Source organism: Macaca mulatta, chromosome 3 (assembly GCF_049350105.2).
Source record: "Macaca mulatta isolate MMU2019108-1 chromosome 3, T2T-MMU8v2.0, whole genome shotgun sequence".
Lineage (NCBI taxonomy): Eukaryota > Metazoa > Chordata > Mammalia > Primates > Cercopithecidae > Macaca > Macaca mulatta.
In genome coordinates, this window is record NC_133408.1 from 16,782,059 (window position 1) to 16,797,936 (window position 15,878).

At 38.3% G+C, this 15,878-nt stretch overlaps 2 protein-coding genes across 2 annotated transcripts; both read right to left on the bottom strand.

The window, feature by feature from the left end:
- Positions 1-791: 791 nt before the first annotated feature.
- On the bottom strand, positions 792-1,205 carry KRTAP20-2 (keratin associated protein 20-2). Its single transcript, XM_028845168.2, has one exon. The coding sequence runs from the start codon at positions 1,145-1,147 to the stop codon at positions 950-952; it is 198 nt and encodes a 65-aa protein (XP_028701001.2). The 5' UTR covers positions 1,148-1,205; the 3' UTR covers positions 792-949.
- Positions 1,206-15,748: 14,543 nt separating this feature from the next.
- On the bottom strand, positions 15,749-15,878 carry KRTAP20-4 (keratin associated protein 20-4). Its single transcript, XM_028845169.1, is given in 2 exon segments — positions 15,749-15,842; positions 15,844-15,878. Coding segments are annotated over 2 exon segments (129 nt in total).

The window sequence follows — 15,878 nt, forward strand, 5'->3', positions numbered from 1 at the left end:
ACTATGTGCCAATCACTTTTAAGACAATGGAATATATTACTTCTATTATTGTGATAACGTGTCCCAATAGGATGTTTTCTCATTGATAGCATCATGTGCTATAAGATGTAGCAATGTTGCAAGTTTTCACTTGAAAATATTGAAGTATCCCAAAAGAGGTATATTCAATTGAATTATTTTAATTGAATATATCCAAAGTTGGAATGATGAACAGATACCTCTGAAATATTTACATCAGGACAATAGGGCTCTAAATCCCCATAACAAACGAAAGTATAACACATGGTTGGAATCTGCCGATAAAGTAGTTATTTCATCTGAGGTATTTGAGTCCACAAATACTAAGATAATAGGTTCATAAATAAAAGATAAGTTGCACACAATATAGTAAATTCACTCAGACCTATTCAAATGCTGACACTAAAACCAAGAAGAGTGGGAATAAAACACAAGGTATTTTAATAGAGAAACAGAAATATTAATGAAGTTGGACTAGTCTAAACATTGTTGTCATCTTGGGATGCTCCAAAGATGGTGTTCTTTCTTTTTCTCATATTTTCTTCTTTCCCATTCCATTTGCCAACACACCAAAATGCAAACACTCACATGCACAATAAACATAATTAAAATGGAACAAATCAATATATTTTCAATGAGATGTTTATTAAAAGAAATTTTTATATCTTCTCACATAAGTTGATCAAAAATCAACCATTTAATGACAGTACAATAGCAAAACAAAGCTTTTAAAAAATCTGTGAAACATGTCAAATGATTTCAATAACTCTAGATGAGGCTTGCAGAATCTGACCTGTTTTTTCTTCCAGATACTTAAGGATGCTGTTGACATTTTACAATAGAAAAATGAATTACTCATATGAAGAATTATAAAGGCAGATTTAGGAAGTCCATGTGGAAGAGACCACTAGGTTGAGTTGCCAGATATTTCTCAGTAGAAGCCACAGGACCAGTATCTTCCATAGCAAGATGGGCGGCTGCAGCCATATCCATAGCCGCCATAGCCATGGCCATAGCCACAGCCCAGGCCTCCATAGCCACGGCCATAACCACAGCCACAGTCATAGCTACAACCCAGGCCTCCATAGCCATAACCCAGACCGCCATAGTAGCTGACGTAGTAGCACATGGTTTCAGGAGTGGAGGATTTGGTTGAGGAGCAAGGAACCAGTTTCTTTAGTTTGAATATCCCTATATGCCCAGGTCAGTCCTTTTATATACACCCTCAGTGGTGGGTGGGACCCATCACAGGACTTGTAGGTTGCATATTTTCTATTAATTTGTATTAGTATACTTCCTGAATATTTGTTTTATTAAACAATGTGAGGCCTTTATAAACAAGATGACTTTGTTATTGTGTCAGCCTTCTCATGATCAAATCATATGCCTTTAATGTGTTTTTCTTATTCTTATTTTAAAGCCCTTACTCACACTTTGTTTAGCTTAAAATATTTGACAACTTTGTGTCAAATTTAATCATTGAGTGGGTTGTAAAAGGTTGATTTTTAAAATTCTATCATTACTTGGCATACATTATGTGGGAATCTTCTCCAAAGAAAAATAACTTCCATTAACAATAGAGTTTATTTAGCAGAGTTAGCTAAGTTTTTTCTTGTTCATTATTTACTTTCATAAGTAAATTTTATTCAGATGTAGAAGTATATAGAATTGTAATTTGAAGCTTTATAAACACATCCCTGGATTTTAATAACCATCAATATTCTGTCATCAGTTCCTTCTCTCCCTGTACATTTTTTATGGTTACTGTTATTTCTGCTGAATATTTTAAAACAAATCCCAGGCAAGACATTTTTCTTATAGGTACTTCAGTGTACATCTCTATCACAACAGAAGTCTAAAAAAATATACAGAGAGAGCCACAATACCATTATCACACCAATGACATTACAAAATTATTTGGCATCCTCTAATAGTTAATTCGTGATCAGTTTTCCTTGATTGCTTCCCAAACATATTTTCATAGTCATTTTTTTTTTTTACATTAAGACACACATTCGTTACAGTTAGGCATGTCTTTAACTCTTTTTAGAGATGTGGTGGTTCTTTTTTATTCCTTTTTAATGCATTTTATTGTTTTGAGGAAACTTTATTATTGTCCTGTAGAATTCTTGCATTTTAGATGTGGCTGATTTCTTTCTTGTTTTCCCTTTTCATATCTTCCTCTATCCCTCCTACCATCGGCAGGTAGATGACAAAGGTTGATGTGATTCTGGGTATTTTTACTATTTGTTGACAAGAGTGATATTTTATAGTTGCTCTGTGTACATTTTATTACATCATATTAGGATGTACATGGTGTCTGGGTGGCCCATTGCTTCACATTTAGTAATGCTGGAATTGTGAATTGGGTTCATTTTACAATCTCCCTCATAAACTTTTTAGCTGCAGTTTTTTTACTTTCAGTAATAGTTACCTAGACCCATTAATTGCCAGAAGTTCAAAATGCTTATTTTACAATTCTATCATTACTTCTACATATAGAAGATAGAAACCTGTAAAGAGAAAAAACATTCTCATCAATAAGTTTATTCAGGAGAGGAAAATAGTTGATGTTTTTTCATTTATCAATTTCCAGAATGAGTGTATAATTTAGCAGTTGTGAAAATAATATGCTTAAGCATTCTTATGCACTCATAGACTTTTTTTTCTTTTCTTTCTTTCTTTCTTTTTTTTTTTTTAGACAGAGTCTCTCTCTTGCCCAGGCTGGAGTGCATGGTCTGCAGTGATGCGATGTGGGCTCCCTGCAACCTCCACCTCCCACGTTCAAGTGTCCTTATGCCTCAGCCTCCCAAGTGACTGGGATTACAGATGTGCACCACCACACCCAGCTAATTTTTGTATTTTTAGTGCAGACGGGGTTTCACCATGTTGGCTAGGCTGGTCTTGAACTTCTGACCTCAGGTGATCTGCCTGCCTTGGCCTCCCAAAGTGCTGGGATTACAGGCGCGAGCTACCACTCCCAGTCTCATAGACGTTTTAATAACATCACCCTAAATATTTAAGTGCACAGTGCATTATTGTAAACTGTAGTCACTACGTCGTATCTAAGAAGTCATTACCAAGTCCGAGATCAGCAATCTTTACCCCTATGTTTTCTTCTAATAATTTTACAGTTTGAGGCTTTGTATTTAAGTCTTTAATTCATGTCAGGTTGAGTTTTTTGTTGGATGTTTGATAAGTGTCCAATATCATTTTTTGCATATGAATATCCAGTTTCCCCAGCATCATTTGTTGAAGAGACTACATTTTCCCTAGTGTGTATAATGATTAGCTTTGCCAAGATCAAATAACTGCATATATGTGAGTTTATTTCTGGGCTGTCTGTACTGCTCCATTGGTTGATAAGTCTGTCTTTATGACAATAGTATAGTGTTTTAATTAACTGACATGTATCCATCAATTGTAGTTATTTCTCTTTTTGATGTCAAATTGTCCTATCATGGGCTAGTAGAAAGCTTTTTAATTCGGTCTAAGTATTTTTTGACAAGATTTTAGTAGTATCTTCTATAAATTATTTGATGCTTATATGAGAAGATTTTCCAGACTTATCTTTTATCTTTCCTGTACTTGATTAGGAAAAGGTCTTTTTTTTTTTTTCTTTAAAGAACCACTGATATTTGGAGAAGACTCCTTGGACACTATTACTTATATACTGTTTCAGTGAAGAGAGCCAAAAACCTCTCTGTTTTTTAAAAACAGATAAAAAATAATGAGTTCAAACTAAAAATTTCAATTCAAATAAAAATTATAGAGCATTGATTTAAGCTTTTTGGTTTTTTAAATGGACAAACGTTTTTTAAAGCTTCTATTTACATCAAGTTTGCTAACTTCCCTTTGATCAAAACAAGTCACATATATCACTGAGTCCGTAGTAGAGGAATAAATTGGCTGTCCCACCTAAGTTGGGAGGACTGAGAATGGGGCCGTCAATTTAATTGCGTATGTATGTGCAACGTCACTGCGGTATATTTAACATTATAAATTATGAATATAATTACCAATATAATATGTAAGATGATTTATTAATAATATATATTGACGGCAAAAGTGGATACTTATGGAAGCTAGGTCTCTTTGAGCATACTATCACAACTTCACTGTGTAAGTATAATATATCTTATTCAGAATTATTTCCTTTGTATTTAGACAATAGATGATGGCATACGTGATTGTGTGCAAGGAAATAAACTTGAAATTCAGGGATCTCACTGAAGGGTTCTTTGTTCTTCCAACTCCAGACGTAATTGTTAATTAGAAATTGCAGCAACCATAGCCTAAAATGGCTACGGAAACAGGATCTCACCAGTAAGGAGGAAGGTGTGGGTCTACCTAGCAGCAAAGAAACAGTCCAACTCCAGTGCTGGCTGAGAGTGAGGAATATGTAAAATGGTGAGATAGTCCTTCACTGCTCATAGAATCACATGCTTGATAAATTACCCTTGCATTAACCCTCACTCTTACAGGAAAAAGAAAAAAACCCAGATACTGTTTTGCCAGTACTCACTGTTGTCTGTCTGTTTGAATTCACTTCCAAAAGATCTGAAACCTCTCGCTTCTTGCTCCTGCCATGATTAATTTGTGTACTTTCTGTACTCAGAATTGTTCCTTATGAGTCTTCATCTTTTCATTTTGTGTGTGTGTGTGTGTGTGTGTGTGTGTGTGTTTGAGACAGAGTCTTGCTCTGTCGCCCAGGCTGGAGTGCAGTGGTGTGATCTTGGCTCACTGCATCCTCTGCCTCCCTGGTTGAAGCAATTCTCCAGCCTCAACCTCCCATTCATTGTGTCTTTTTAAGATCCAGAGAGCCTTGGCTCTCATAGTTCCTTCTGAATTCCCTTCATCTCGTCGCACTAGCCTACAGCCTGTTTTGGCTGGTATTCTCAGATCTGCTCCTTGGGTCCTCCATTTGAGGGGGTATATGTGTGGAAGGACTTTCTAACCCTACCTTGACTGGAATCTAGGACCCTCCTTTGGCCTCACAGTTGTTCTACCAGTTCTGAAGAAAGGTACTTCCCACATGGTCCTGATCCAAGGCAAAGTAGCCAAAAGTTCCAGGGGATGGGTCTTAGTCCTACTCGGCAGTCACCTGCCTGTGGGAGTCAGAAGTACCTTACGAAGACAGAAAACAGTGTCCCACTCATGAAAACTCTAGGCTGTATTAGAAAACTATAATGCGTGGTGTATTTCAGATGAATAAATTTAACATTTGAGATGTTCCTTACTAGCACCATCCAAACGCAGGTGTTGGAAGGAGGGATATTCATGGAGAAAGTGATTAATACAATGGTGTATATGGAGATAGAGAATAGAGTGATAGTTGCCATAGGCTTGGAAGGAGAATGGGAGACAGCAGGGAGGATAAACAAGGGGTTGGTTAATGGGTACAAACATATAGTTAGATAGAAAGAATAATGTATAGTATTTGATAGCACAATAGGGCGATCATAGGAAACAGCAACTTATTGTATACTTCAAAGTAATGAGAAGAGTGAAATTGAAATATTACTAACACAAACTATAAATGTTTAAGGTGAGAGATACCTCAATTACCCTGATGTGATCATTACACCTTATATGCTTGAATCAAAATAACACATGTATCCCATAAATATGTACAACTATTATCTATCCGTAAAAATTAAAAATTTTATAAATCCTAGTGGGATCATATTTAGGCAGCTTAGCACCCTTCCATACTCTCTCAGGAACTTGATTACTCAGAACAAGAATTGTGTTTACTCTTAGTCAATAAGAGTAACTTTAAGAGATTTGAGAGATATGAGAGACCAAAGCTATATCATTGCTGTGGCGAAAACAGATGATATTCATGGCTTTTCATGGATGGAAGGTTTTGCAGCATCCTCTGAACATTTCCTTATGAATCACTAGCCTTGGAAAGAGAAGTCCACCTATTGAAAATTATGCTTTCTTACTGGGCGCAGTGGCTCACACCTGCAATTCCAACACTTTGGGAGGCTAAGGCTGGCAGATCACCTGAAGTCAGGAGTTTGAGACCAGTCTAGCCAACACGGAGAAGCCCTGTCTCTACTAAAAATACAAAAAATTAGCCAGATATGGTGGTGCGTGCCTGTAATCTCAGCTACTTGGGAGGCTGAGGGAGGAGAATCACTTGAGCCCAGGAGAGGAGGTTGCAGTGAGCCAATATCATGCCACTAAACTCCAGCCTGGGTGACAGAAAGAGTCTCCATCTTAAAAGGAAAAGAAAAATTATGCTTTCCCCTGGTTCCTGCAATTTCTTGATTTGAAGCCTAGCAAAGAATGCATGATATAATAGGGTCTTCTCTCGTCTTTGCTTCTCCTACACTTCCAATGACTATGAAGTATTGTTTTCTGCTTGCAATATGTCGAATTCATTTAGTTTTTCTGATTAAATTGTTGTTTATTGCAGATATATATATATATATATATATATATATATATATATATACACACACACACCATATTTTTCAATGTAGGTATGTTTATAAGTAATGTGTACATAAACAAATGCTTTTTAATTCAGTGTTAGTTATATGTTTGTTGTACCTAATGATTTTTTAATCAAAGTAGACATAAAAATAAATTTGTTATTTTTTGTTTTCTCCTTATTCTTAGTCATAGGAGGTTTCTCAGAGCACATTATTTTACCATGCTGCTGAACCATATGTCTCTCAAACTACTCTGCCCATCTAACAAATTAGATAAAGAGATTAATGATACTCTGTCATGTTGTAGGTTACTTACTAAAATAATGTAAATTCTTCATTCTTCCTTGTATCTAGGCACCTTGCCATGTGATTTAACAGCTTCTCCTAACAAGGACTGCAGCCTGTTTCCACTGCTTAAATCCCTGCTGGTCTTGAGATCTGTTTTGGCCAATAAAACACATTGGAAGTGCCAGCTTCTAGAATAGACCTCGGGAGATCTTAAGCTTTTCTCCTCACTATTTTGGAATCCTTCCACAGATTCCATGAGAACAACTCTTGCTAAACCTCCTAGAGAATAACAGACCACATGATAGGAAACAGACACCTAAGCCTCTAGCCAGGAAAACCTCAAACATATGAGGGATTCTCCTAGCTTAGAGCACTGGCTACTTAATCTGTGGCTAACAGGAGAGATGTGAGTGGAGTCGTCCATGAACAGAAAACTTCCCAGCTGACAAGTAGACTCATGACAAGCAGTAGAGTTGACATAAGTTTATTGTTTGTGCTGATATTCAGCAAGTCATGATAATCTTCTTTGAGCTTGACCTTCTTCATCTCTTCCCTGCTACATCAACCCCTTCCACCTTTTTTTCCCTTGAGAGATTATCCTCATTTTTACATGATTAATTATTTACTACTAAAAGGCAAAAGATATCATGTGGCTTCATGAGACTATCAACAGAAAGCCAATACTTAAAATTGGATATTACCAGATTCACTGGACTTTTCCTTCCAATAATACTTCCTTTAAAACTCTCCTTCCATTAAAACTATCCTTCCAATAGTTTTAATGTTCCTTTTTCTGACTACTTTTAAAACACCAAATATTTTCTTCATGGTTTCAAATTTATCTTCTGAAACTATTACCAGAAACTGGAAATGATGAGATTTCATTTTATTTACAAAATTGCATTTTCATGAAACCTACTGAAGCAATTCTTTAAAGGCAAATTGTACAGAAACATGTGAGCAATTGGATGAAAAACCACACATTAAAAGTAATTTGCTTTATTTTGTTAGGCAGTCTTAAGTGTACAATCCAATTTTTTCATCAGAAACATCAGAGGGTTTGGTATAGAGTATTTGTTTTCCACGTATTCATGGCCCTAGTAACATAAGGGTGAAGGACGATGGGGTACAAACTCCTCCTCACTTTCCACTTCTAGTGAATTTATCTTTCCCTCTGAGCTTACCCTGGGAAAGATTTGAATAGTACCATTTGGACAGGATAAAATAATTTGGGCACTGGGGCTCTGGAACGAGATAAATGTGTGAACATCTTAATAGTCATGTTTTCACACGTGTTTTTAATTTTAAAAGTATGGAAATCATATAAAACCTTAACAAAAGTTTATAAACATTATCAATTAATTAATTAATTCTTCATTCATTTATTAAAAAAAACCCACAAAACCTAAAATCCTTACTGTGGCTGGGGACTCTCCTCAGTACTGAACCATGTGAATTCTGTCAATGGTATTGTGCCCTGACTAGTGTTTAATTTCTCTCTTGTAAGATAGCCTAGGATATGTGTAGAATGCCATTTGAGAAAATTGCTTTATCCCAGAAGGAAAGATAGATTACAATAATTTATAAGCTGAGAAAAAGGGGCATGATTTCTAATACTTTAGGGCAAATCACAAATGTCCTTAATACCATAACCTTGTTTAAGAAATTCATATAAATTTGCGACTTTGAAAGAGTTGCTTGGGCACACATATTGTTTTTAAAGAATAATGTCTGCAACATGAGACATATTGATATTTCAAAGTTGCTGTACCTCTATCAGTCATTTGAGCAGAAGCTTATAATTTCAAATAAAGGTCACAATAATATATAATGTTAAATCAAAAGGAATCCTAAAGGGAATGATGTAGAATTAATATAACTCTGATATTTTTTCTTTAAGTAGAGTCTGAGGGAAAGCTGTATTCAATATAAAAGTAAGTTTGTATGTATATCTTCAAAACAGAAATTGGAAACATAAAACTCAAAACCACTGTTCCCAGAAAGCAGTGATCTAATTTTGTATGGTTGATGTGCTGATATGGTAAACGGTGATACTTTCCAGAGATTCTCAAAGACAAAAATGATGTTCAGACCCACTTTGTGTGTGATGATTAGATATGGGATGTGGCTTAAATATATATGCTAGGAAATAGAAGGGGATCATTTAGAATAATGTGAAATGAAAATTCCAAATACAGCCACAGTCCTAAATATTTAAATGTGGTGTACAAGAAAGCAGCCAAAGAGTAAGGTACATAGAATACAGTGGTTAGAAATAGGGGTGCTATTGTGGGGGTCTATTCATTAGGCAAAAACTTAGCATATAGGCTAATATTTTATGATCAGATAGGCAAGGCTGCAGTAATGGCAGGTTCATCAAAAGCAAGTTTCATTTAGAAATAACTAATTTTAAGCCTTTGAATTTTTAGTTTCTCAGCATGTAAGCAATATTTTTGTCACAATAATACTCTGTCTCTCACACACATGTGCATGTAACAGATCTAACAAAGTAGTGTTTAAAAAGCAATATTGTAAATGCAGGAGATTTTATTGAAAACTAACACAAAAATTTTTCTCACATGAAGGATGTTGAACTAAAATGTATGTGGAACAATAATTGTAATACAGTATGAAGAGAAAACATTTCTTTTATAAAGTAAGTTATTCCAGATTATTATGTTCAATTTAGATGATGGATGTAGAATCTCTTCCCAAAGTAGCCTAAGATGAGATAATCAGTATTTTAAAAAGAGAACCAACACAGAATATGGAGTCGGGTAACACAGGGAAAGGAGTCCTGGGGTTTCTCTAGAAGTTTCTTAGCAGAATCCATAGCTTGGCCGGGCGCGGTGGCTCATGCCAGCACTTTGGGAAGCCGAGGCAGGCAGATCACGAGGTCAGAAGTTCAAGACCAGCCTGGCCAACATGGTGAAACCTCGTCTCTACTAAAAATACAAAAAAATTAGCTGGGCATGGTGGCACATTCCTGTAATCCCAGCTACTTGGGAGGCTGAGGCAAGAGAATCTCTTGAACCCAGGAGGTGGAGGTTGCAGTGAGCCGAGATCGTGCCAATGCACTCAAGCCTGGGTGACAGAGCTAGACTCCGTCTTAAAAAAAAAAAAGAAGAAAAGAAACATTGATACATATTTGTTTTTCTAACCAAGTGTTATGTTAACAGAGTGATCGTTCCACAGAGAATGGATAGTCTATGGCAGAACTTTTTGCTTTTCTCTGTCACAGTATGTCAAATTTATTTGCACCAACCTGGGGTTCCTCTTTCAACAGTACAAATAAGAGTCTGGAGAATCCTCCAGCCATTCTCCCACTTGGTTCCTGATGTAATTTGGATATTTGTCCCTGTCAAAATCTCCTGCTGAATTATAATCCCCAATGCTTGAGCTGGGGACTCATGGGAAATATTTGGATCATGAGGGCTGATGTGTCATGACTTGGTGCTGTCTTCATGATAGTGAGTTCTTGCAGAGTCTGGTCATTTAAAAGTGTGCAGCACCTTCCCCTCATTCTCTCACTTGCTTCCATTCTTGTCACATGATGTGCCTGCTCCCTCTTTGCCTTCCACCATGACTGGAAGCTTCCTGAGGCCTCTCTAGAAGTTGATGCTGCTATGCTTCCTATACCCTGTATAGCCTGCAGAACCATAAACCAATTAAACCTCTTTTCTTATAAATTACACAGCCTCAGGTATTTATTTATAGCAATTCAAAAATGCCTTAACACAGAAAATTGGTGCTGAGGAGTGGGGCATTGCTATAAAGATACCTGAAAATGTGGACGCATCTTTGAAACTCAGGATAAGAGGTAGGGGGTGGAAGAATTTGAAGAGCTCAGAAGAAGAAAGGAAGATAAGACAAGGTTTGGAACTTCTTAGAGAATCATTAAATGGCTGTGACGAAAATTCTGATAGTGATATGAATAGTGAAGGCCAGGCTGACGAGGTCTCAGATGGATATGAGGAAATTATTGGGAACTGGAGCAAAGGTCACACATGTTATGCCTTAGCAAAGAACTTGGCTGCACTCTGTTCATGCCCTAGGGATCTGTGGAAGTTTTCACTTGAGACTAGTGACCTAGGGTATCTGGCAAAAAATTTCTAAGCAACAAGGCATACAAGCTGTTGTCTTGGCTGCTCCTAACAGTCTTAAGTTCAGATGCAGGAACAAATAAATGACTTACAGTTGGAATTTATATTTAAACAGGAAGCAGAGCACAAAAGTTTGGAAAAGTTGCAGCCTGGTTATGTGTCAAAGAAAGAAAAAGGTTTTTCTGGAGAGGAATTCAAGCAGACTGTGGAGTAACCACTTGCTAGAGATATTTGTATAATTACAAAGAAGCCAAGTGCTAATAGCCAAGACAATGAGGAAAAGGCCTCAAAAATATTTCAGAGACCTTCACGGCAGCCCCTCCCATCACAGGCCCAGAAGCCTAGCAGGAAAGAATAGTTTCCTGGACCAGGCCCAGGGCCCTGCTGCTCCTGTGCAGCCTTAGGACAATGCTCTCCACATATCTGCTATTCCAACTCCAGCCTTGGTTCAAAGGGGCTCAGGTATAGTTCAGGCTGCTGCTCTGGATGGTGCAAGCCATAAACCTTGGTGGCTTCCAATGGTGTTAAGCCTGCTGGTTCACAGAGTGCAAGAGTGGTAACCTCTGCCTAGATTTCAGAGGATGTATGAAAAAGCCTGGGTGTCCAGGCAGAAGCCTGCTACAGCATGGAGCCCCCACAGAGAAACTCTAGTAGGGCAGTGTGGAGGGGAAATATGGGGTTGGAGGCCTCACACAGAGTCCCCACTGGGGCACTGCCTAATAGAGCTGTGAAAAGGCCATCTCCCTCCAGACTGGAGAATGGTAGATTCACCTGTGGATGTTACTCTGTGCCTAGGAAAGCTATAAGAACTCTGCAACAACCTATGAGAGCAGCTACCAGGACTGCACCCTGCAAAGCCACAGGGGTGGAGTTGTCCAAGGCCTTGGTAGCCCACCCCTTGCACCAGTGTGCCCTGGATGCAGGATATGGAGTCAAAGGAGATCATTTTGGATTTTTAAGATTTAATTACTACCCTGCTGAGTTTCAAAGTTGCATGCGGCCTGTAGCCCATTTCTTTTGACCAATTTCTCCCTTTTGAAATGGGAATGTTTACTCAATGCCTATACCCCCATTGTATCTTGGAAGCAGATAACTTTTTAAAAATTTTACATGCTCATAGGCGCAAGGGATTTGCCTTGTCTCAGATGAGACTTTGGAGTTAAGACTTAGAGGGTCTGTTGGGAAGACATAATTATATTTTGCAATGTGAGAAGGATATGAGATTTGGGGGATGCCAGGGATGGAATGATGTGGTTTGGCTATGTGTTCCTACCCAAATCTCATATTGAATTGTAATACCCATTGCTGGAGGTGGGGCCTGGTGGGAGGTGTCTGGATCACGAAGGCAGATTCCTTATAGTTTGGTGCTGTCTTTGTGATGGTATGATAGCGAGTGCTCATGAGAGCTGGTCATTTGAAAGTATCTGGCACCTCTCTGCTCTGCATTTGCTCCTGCTTTTGACACATGATGTGCCTGCTCCCCCTTCACCTTTTGCCAAGATTGGAAGCTTCCTGAGGCACCCCCCAGAAACAACAGATGCCACTGTGCCTCCTGTACAGCCTGCAGAACCATGAGATGACGAAACCCCTTTTCTTACAAGTTATGCAGTCTTAGATATTTCTTTGTAGCAATGCAAAAATGGCCTAACACAGTTCCTAATGTCTACAGTTTTCCTGGTGATCTGGTGTGTTGGGAAAGCTGGTCACTTGCGTGCAGTCTTTTGATTCCCACTTAACCCTGTAAAAATGGGTCTGAGCCGATATCACACCACTGCACTCCAACCTGGGAAACAGAGAGAGATTCCAACTAAAAAAAACAAAAAACAAAAAACAAAAAAACCAATGTAATTAGCGCCAGGTTTATAATCTTGTGTGGGGATATATTCCCTGTTTCAAGCTCAGTGTGTGCCTAAGGTAGTAAGTCAATGGCTCTCAGGCAAGACATGCTCTAGCTTTCAGTATCTCAGGCTCCATGGGTGATGAGGAGGGGTCCTTTTACCATGGCTCCAGAGGGGTGTGCATAGTCTCATTGTCTTGTGTGGCAACCTGGGGACCCGCTAGCTATGAGGGATGGGCACATGCTGTTGGAGCTGATCTCACCTTGTCTCTTCTGATGTGAGTAAAAGCGTTGCTCCATCCTGTGCTTGATGCTGTTGTGGTTCCCTTGGCAACTCTGATACCAAAATGCGGTGGGTAGAAGTGTTTGGACTTTTATTGCTAGTACTGGCACTGTGATGAGCTTTGCTATCCTCGAGGTAGTGGGAACCCTGCCCTGGTATTGAAAACCTGGCACAGTGTTGTACACACCATGGAGTGAAGTATTTGCATAAAGCAGTTGAAAATGGACACAAGGAACACATAATTACAGAGTTTCAAATTTTGTTCAGAAGGCAACTGGATGAAGCAGGTGCCTAATGCAGAGAGCGAACACTTCTCTCTTTTTTCCTTTTCTTTCCAGACACAGTCTCACTCTGTTGCCCAGGTTGGAGTGCAGTGGCATGATGTCGGCTCACTGCAACCTCCGCCTCTCAGATTCAAGCGATTCTCCTGCCTTAGCCTACCAGAGTACGTGGGATTACAGGTGTGGACCACCACGCTCTGCTAAGTTTTGTATTTTTAGTAGAGATGGGGTTGTACCATGTTGGCCAGGCTGGTCTCCAACTCCTGAGCTCAGGTGATCTGCCTGACTCAGCCTCCCAAAGTGCTGGGATTACAGGCATCAGCCACTACTCGCAGCCCATAGAACATCTCTCTAATGAAAGAGCTTAGATTCTGTCTAAGAAGAAGCTATGAGTCAGATTAGGCTTTACAATGAACAGCATTTGAAGTACTTCTCACTGACAGGCTGGATAGCGGATGTAGGAAGCAAAAGAGGTGGATTTGAAAAAAGCAAATAGGAGGGGACACAATGATGTGTCTAGTTGACTGAAACATAGCTACACAATGATATTCACGTGGAATTGCTTGAAGGATAGCATAGCTAAATATGGCTGAAGTAATACATATATACATCATGTATTAAGCAGTTATTGTATTCCAGTTGGAAGAAATGGTTTTGATCTGCTTAACTGAATGGTCAAACAGGGATGCATATAATTTGTGCATATGATTCACAGTCATAATATAGATGAGTGGGACACTGGGAATGTCCATATTTCCTCTTATGCAAAAGCTATTCTCTATCCTGAGTACTCCACACAGAGCATACAGACTGCCAATATTCTCTGAGCAAAATAACGTTACTTGTATCTCAAGACTCATTATAGTTCATTTCTACTTCCACATTCTGCTATAAAAAATAAGAAATTCTAGCAAGACATGAAATTTTCAACATGATTCATTGTCATTAATTTATTCATTCAAATATTTATTGATTTAATGATGAATAGGCAACTATTCTAGCTGCAGGGCTATGATCCTTTGTCAATGAGTGTGTGTGGAATAATGTGTTTTTTATTATTCATCATTTGATAATGTGTCAGTTAGGCAAGAGACTTTGAGAAAAATCCACTGTATCAGATAAAACACTGGAGGAGGATATTTTTAATCAGTTGTTGATGTGGTGAAATAGGGCTTCTTAAAATGTGGGAAAAAATACATTTCCCACATCATGCCATTAAAAGTTTTAAAAATAATGAATACTTTTCTTTGAACTATCTGAAATGCTTGCATCATGTGTGTTGATATTTAAGAATATTGTGTGACTCATACATAGGATGTTGAGAAACATTGCTCGTCACTGATGTTTTATGAATTGGAGATTCCTATTCCTTATTATGTTGGCTTGGAGAAGAAAGCTACAATAATTAAGGCCAGGTGCTGTGGCTCATGCCTGTAATCCCAGCACTTTGGGAGGCCAAGGTAGGAGGATCACCTGAGGTCCGGAGTTCAAGACTAGCCTGGCCAACATGGTAAAACCCAGTCTCTACTAAAAATACAAAAAATTAGCTGGCTACTTGGGAGGCTGAGGCAGGAGGATTGCTTGAACCTAGGAGGTGAAGATTGCAGTGAGCTGACATCGCCTCCAGCCTGGACAACAAGAGCGAAACCCTGTCTCGGGGGAAAAAAAAAAAAAAGCTAGAATAATTCAGAAAAGCAGTTTTGTTTTCTTTAAATTAGAAATTGGATGAACAAGGTTAATATATCCCAATGTAAGTGAAAGGCAGACCTGAGATACGTGTTGTCCTCTTTTGCTATAGAACTGAGAGGAGCAGCAAGAAGTGTGGAAAGCAGAATGGACAATTTCTATCCACCGGAAGGCACAGATCTGAATGATACAACCTAGCTGTGGGATTTTAGAAAGATAACCCTAGCATATGTTAACAGGAAATGGGACTATTATTGTGTGAAATGACATTTAGCTTGCTTATGTATAGTAATAATGCTGCCTGTAGGTACATTTGAAAGTAGCTTTTATACCCACGTTATTATAATGGACTGATGGTTATATTCTTATCTCTTTTGAAACAGTGTCATCTCAGAATAGCATGAAAGGCAGTGCCCAAAAGCAGTTTCTCACAGTTCTATACAAATTAATGTGAATAAAGTAGAACCATCTTGAATATGAGAAAACAATCCATTAAAATAGAACTTAAACATTTTTCATATGAAAGATACTGATTGAAAATATAAAAGAAATTTATCGGTAGCACAATATTAAAGACAAAACTTATCTATAATTTTTGGCACATTTTTGATTTTTTTCATAAATTCAGAAGCATGACAGGTTTGAACTTTGTGTTCTTCAGGTTCACCGGGATGAGCTATCAGAGTTTGTATAGCAAATATAATTACTTACGTGAAAAATTATAGAAACAGAATCAGGAAATCAAGGTGGAGGAGTACAGTAGACTGAACTGCTCTGGGTGTTCCTCAGTGGAATCCATGGTGTCATTACCTGGCAGAGTAAGATGGGTGGCAGCCATGTCTGCACCGGCCTTATTCACCCACAGACACAGTGCTTCCCATAGCCACAGCCACAGCTGTAGCCCAGGTCACCAGAAAGATGGCTGTAATAGGACAT

Coding starts and splice junctions, on each gene's coding strand:
- KRTAP20-2 (XM_028845168.2), bottom strand. CDS start 1,147: ATGTGCTACTACGTCAGCTACTATGGCGGTCTGGGTTATGGCTATGGA.